General features: G+C 38.6%; 1 protein-coding gene across 1 annotated transcript; it reads left to right on the top strand.

The window, feature by feature from the left end:
- The first annotated feature begins 530 nt into the window (after positions 1–530).
- Positions 531–4,462, top strand: LOC126365896 (ubiquitin-like modifier-activating enzyme 1). Its single transcript, XM_050008617.1, has one exon. It carries the CDS (start codon positions 733–735, stop codon positions 3,889–3,891), a length of 3,159 nt encoding a protein of 1,052 aa, XP_049864574.1. The 5' UTR covers positions 531–732; the 3' UTR covers positions 3,892–4,462.
- Positions 4,463–5,226: the final 764 nt, after the last annotated feature.

Here is a 5,226-nt window from a genome sequence, read left to right as displayed (position 1 = left end):
TGTCGTGCGGTGTCGCGGCAATCCAGCAAGCACATGTGTAGTGCTAGAACTACATGATGAAAGTGCAGCTTGTTCGCCCAGCAGCTGTCTTGTCTTAGCTTTTGGTAGGAGTAACTTGCGACTTCCGTTCCCCCTCACTGCTTGAAAAGTCAGTGGAGATGTTGTCAAGAAACTATGTATATTGTAGTCAGATGGGACCAGATAAAAATCATTCAGTCAATATTAAAAACTGCCATCATTATCTTGACTGCAGCTTGTACGGAGGTAGTTCAAGCTGCCACTGGAGCCTGACTCATCGCATCACTTTGTAGTGAAATTACTTCAGTTACATGTGGAAATCCTGTTTCCAGCCAAGAACCACAAGATAAATAATTTTTTACGAACTGCCCTTTCATGAGTAGTCGCATGCAAGTGGAGTAATTCACTTCTTTTTCGAATCGCTAAAATGTAATACAATTTAATTATGAAAGAAATTTCGTTTGAATAAAAGAATCTTTGTTACTGTATCGATAAACGACGTAGCATTTGTTTTCTTGGTTGTAGTAACTTTGAAATTGCTCTTTGAAGAGGGCATTAGAGCTTTCCATTAGTGTCTTTGGGAGCAGTTGAAGGTAACAAAGATTATTACAGTGTTATGAACTATGCAATTGTCTTTTAACGAAAAGACAGTGTTGATTTGTGATCGAAACATTGGAGTATACGCCTTCATAGTGAAAACTTTGTGTGTGCCCGATGTCTAGTTCTCGTGTGCTCGATAGTTCCGTAGATCCTGCAGCCAAGAAGAGAAAAGTTGCTACAGGAGACTCAGTAGTAGCGTCCTCTTGCTCCTCGCGCTCAGCAGAAATGGAGCAACCGGGATCATCCAACTGTGCCCCCGAGATCGACGAAGGACTTTATTCAAGGCAGTTGTATGTACTTGGTCATGATGCCATGCGACGCATGGCGTCCTCGAATGTTTTAATATCTGGTCTTGGCGGCTTGGGAGTCGAAGTGGCCAAAAATGTGATTCTTGGTGGTGTCAGAGCTGTCACGCTACATGATGAAGTTTCTTGCACAATGTCAGATTTGTGCTCACAGTTTTACTTATCTGAAGCTTCATTAGGAAAAAATAGGGCAGAAGCCAGTCTCAAACAACTGTCTGAATTGAATAATTACGTTCGTACTCAGGCGTATACCGGTCCACTGACTGAGGATTTTTTGAAACAGTTCAGAGTTATTGTTTTAACAAATAGTAAACTTGACGAGCAGCTGAGAATCGCGGAAACCGCACGTGCCTTCAATATCGCACTTATAATTGCAGACAATAAAGGACTATTTTCACAGGTGTTCTGTGACTTTGGTGATGAATTTACTGTCGTGGACACAAATGGCGAGGCGCCCTTAACTGCGATGATAGCCAGCGTATCCAATGACATTGAGGGAGTTGTTACATGTCTGGACGATACTCGTCACGGGCTAGAGGACGGCGATTACGTTACTTTCTCGGAGATTGTTGGAATGACAGAACTGAATGGCTGTGAACCAATAAAAATTAAAGTTCTGGGTCCTTATACGTTTAGCATTGGTGATACAAGTAGTTATTCAAAGTATGTGAGTGGTGGTATAGTCACCCAGGTCAAAGTTCCAACTGTTATGCAGTTCAAACCATTGAAAGAGGCCCTTAAAGAACCAGAATTTGTAATCACAGATTTTTCAAAATTTGAGAGAGCTCCACAGCTGCATTTGGCTTTCCAAGCTCTCCACAAGTACCATGAGCAGAATGGGGACTATCCAAGGCTCTGGAACAATGATGATGCAGCTGCTTTCAAGTCACTTTGCAAGAAATTGAGTGTGAATGGTGGAAGTGACTATGAGGTTGGTGGTGATCTTCTAGATATTTTCCCAAAAATATGTAGAGGAGATGTTAGCCCATTGAATGCAGCCATTGGTGGAATAGTTGCTCAAGAAGTAATGAAAGCTTGCAGTGGAAAATTTACTCCAATTTATCAATGGCTTTACTTTGATGCCTTGGAATGTTTGCCTAAAGATCTCACTGCAGAAAATCCTGAAAATTATATGCCAACAGGCAGTCGTTATGATGGGCAGATTGCTGTATTTGGAAAGGAATTCCAAGATAAACTGGGTAAACTTAATTACTTCATTGTTGGTGCAGGTGCCATTGGATGTGAACTTCTAAAGAACTTTGCTATGATGGGTGTTGGAGCAGGTGAGGGTGGTAAAGTTATTGTGACAGACATGGATCTCATTGAGAAGTCAAATCTCAATCGCCAGTTCTTGTTTCGACCACATGATGTCCAGCGCCCGAAGTCTATAACTGCTGCTAGAGTTGTTAAACAGATGAATCCATATTTAAATATTGAGGCTCATGAAAATCGTGTTGGTCCAGAGTCTGAGAAAGTGTACGATGATAGTTTCTTTGAAGGCCTTGATGGTGTTGCAAATGCTTTGGATAATGTTGATGCCCGCATATATATGGATCGTCGATGTGTATATTATCGCAAACCACTTCTGGAATCGGGGACGTTAGGAACAAAGGGCAATACTCAGGTAGTTGTTCCATTTTTGACAGAATCGTACAGTTCGTCACAAGATCCACCGGAGAAAAGCATTCCAATATGTACCTTAAAGAATTTCCCCAATGCAATTGAGCACACACTACAGTGGGCAAGAGATTCATTTGAAGGTCTGTTTCACCAAGCAGCTGAAAATGCTGCTCAGTACCTCTCTGACCCTTCATTCATAGACCGAACAATGAAGCTTCCAGGAGTGCAGCCATTGGAAATTCTAGAGTCACTTAAGAAAGCTTTAGTTGATCAGAGACCATTAAGTTTTGATGATTGTGTTGCATGGGCCCGGTGCTATTGGCAAGAGCAATATAATGACCAAATTCGCCAACTTTTGTTTAATTTCCCTCCAGATCAGCTTACATCAAGTGGACAGCCATTTTGGTCAGGACCAAAAAGATGTCCAAAACCCCTTGAATTTTCAGTTGACAATTCTCTTCATTTGGATTACATTGTTGCTGCTGCTAATTTGAAAGCAGAGGTGTATGGTATTCCACAAAACCGTGATCGTGAAGCTGTTGCTCGAATTGCTGCGAAGGTGCAAGTACCAGTTTTCGTTCCAAAACAAGGTGTTAAAATATCAGTAACTGATTCACAGGATCAGATGTCTAATGGAACTGGTGCTGTTGATCATGATCGCATAATACAATTGCAGAAGGAGTTGCCTGGTATCAGTGAGCTGGGTAATCTTCAGATAAAGCCATTGGAATTTGAAAAGGACGATGACACCAATATGCATATGGACTTTATTGTTGCTGCTTCTAATCTGCGTGCTGAAAATTACGGTATTCCAATAGCAGATCGTCACAAGAGTAAGCTTATTGCTGGTAAGATTATTCCTGCTATTGCTACAACTACATCAGTAGTTGGTGGCCTTGCGTGTCTTGAGCTATACAAATTAGCACAGGGCTTTAAAAATATTGATGTCTTCAAGAATGGTTTTATTAACTTGGCCTTACCATTCATCAGCTTTTCTGAGCCAATTTCAGCTCCAAAAAATAAGTATTATGACACAGAATGGACATTATGGGACCGGTTTGAAGTAGTGGGAGAACTCACTCTCAAAGAGTTCCTTGATTACTTCAGAACTAAATATAATCTGGAAATCACAATGTTGTCCCAAGGTGTTTGTATGCTTTACTCATTTTTCATGTCTAGATCAAAGTGTGCAGAACGCATGGGACTTCCAATGTCTGAAGTTGTAATGAAAGTCTCAAAAAAGAAAATTGAGCCACACGTTAAAGCTCTGATATTTGAATTGTGTTGTAATGATGATAGTGGTAATGATGTTGAAGTTCCCTACGTTCGTTACACACTCCCAAATTAAGTTATTGTATTATTTGGTTCTAAATTCAACCAGATATTTTCTCATGTTTTCAATGTTTAAATCTAATTTGAGCTTACAGTGTGGCTGTGAATTTTATATTTTCACATTCAGTAATTTTTGTTCTTCTGTGTTTAGAATTTACAGTATTTTTAATAATAATGCCACAAAGTTCCAATATTTTTTATAGAAGTAGGGTGAAATTTATATCTGTGGAAAGTTATTGAGGCAGTTCATTTAGATTGTGCAGAATAATTTACAGGAAGTTTACTTCATGCATTTAACACACCTGTGCTCAAATCTAAATTTTTAAAAAGTATTCCATAGATTATAGGACTAAAACTAATGGATATGTCAATATTTTCAGTTTATATGTAGCCTGCTTACATCTCAGTATGAACTGTAGTGGATGAAGTGCTATATATGGTTGCGCATATAGTGAGATTGCTATATAAACAAAGGGAGTCTCATTATTGTATTCATAAATAAGATGCAAAAAAGCTCTTATCTTTTGTGTAATCTTTTTTATGAGTGATGTCTCAATTTGTACTTATGAATAAAGTGTTCGCTGATACATTGTTTTATTAATGTTACAAAATCATATGATGTCCCCTTAAGTTTTAACTATCATGCATGGGCTCAAATGTGTATGCGCTTGATCAGGCTGTAAGAACTGTCCAGTAGATGTTTTTGTGTATTTCAATCTTAATAATAATGTGTGTGTGCCCGAAGTATCATACTGCAATGGTTATATATACATACATAAACCTGTTGTGCTGTGTGTGTGTGTGTGTGTGTGTGTGTGTGTGTGTTTGTTAGAGAGAGAGAGAGAGAGAGAAATCAAAAATAATTTTGTAGTTTTCACTTAATTGGCCTCTCTATTCAGTGTGCAATACTGGTGTGAATTTGCAATATAAAAAAGTAATTTCTGCAGAGACTGTAAATTCATTTGGTGTAGTTTGTTATTACAAAGAACTTAGACTACATGCTTGTCCTTTTGAGTGATAACTGTTGTTTTCCTTTATTTGAAAAGTCACTAAGCTGTTTGTTCACAGATGAAGGAATGGCCTATGTAGGTACAAAATTTAATCCAGGATATTTCTAAATACACAACAGGAAAGTTCTATTGACTCATGCTGGAGCTTTATCCAAAGTATGGCATAGTATAAAATTGAATAGATATTGACTTACTCCAATGGAATGTAGTGCAAATCAGTTTGGTAAAACATTGGAGGATTAGTTGCAGATGTCCAGTACGATGTAAACCCTCGAAGGATATTGAGAAGTGAACAGCAACAGATAGACTCAGATTAATGCTACATTAAAAAACTTCATGAT

This window comes from Schistocerca gregaria, chromosome 4 (assembly GCF_023897955.1).
Source record: "Schistocerca gregaria isolate iqSchGreg1 chromosome 4, iqSchGreg1.2, whole genome shotgun sequence".
NCBI classification, from domain to species: domain Eukaryota; kingdom Metazoa; phylum Arthropoda; class Insecta; order Orthoptera; family Acrididae; genus Schistocerca; species Schistocerca gregaria.
Note: the sequence above shows the minus strand (reverse complement) of the source record. Positions and strands in the feature narration are given on the sequence as shown.

What these genes read in the sequence shown, in the direction of transcription:
- LOC126365896 (XM_050008617.1), top strand. Translation starts at nt 733, where the DNA reads ATGTCTAGTTCTCGTGTGCTCGATAGTTCCGTAGATCCTGCAGCCAAG.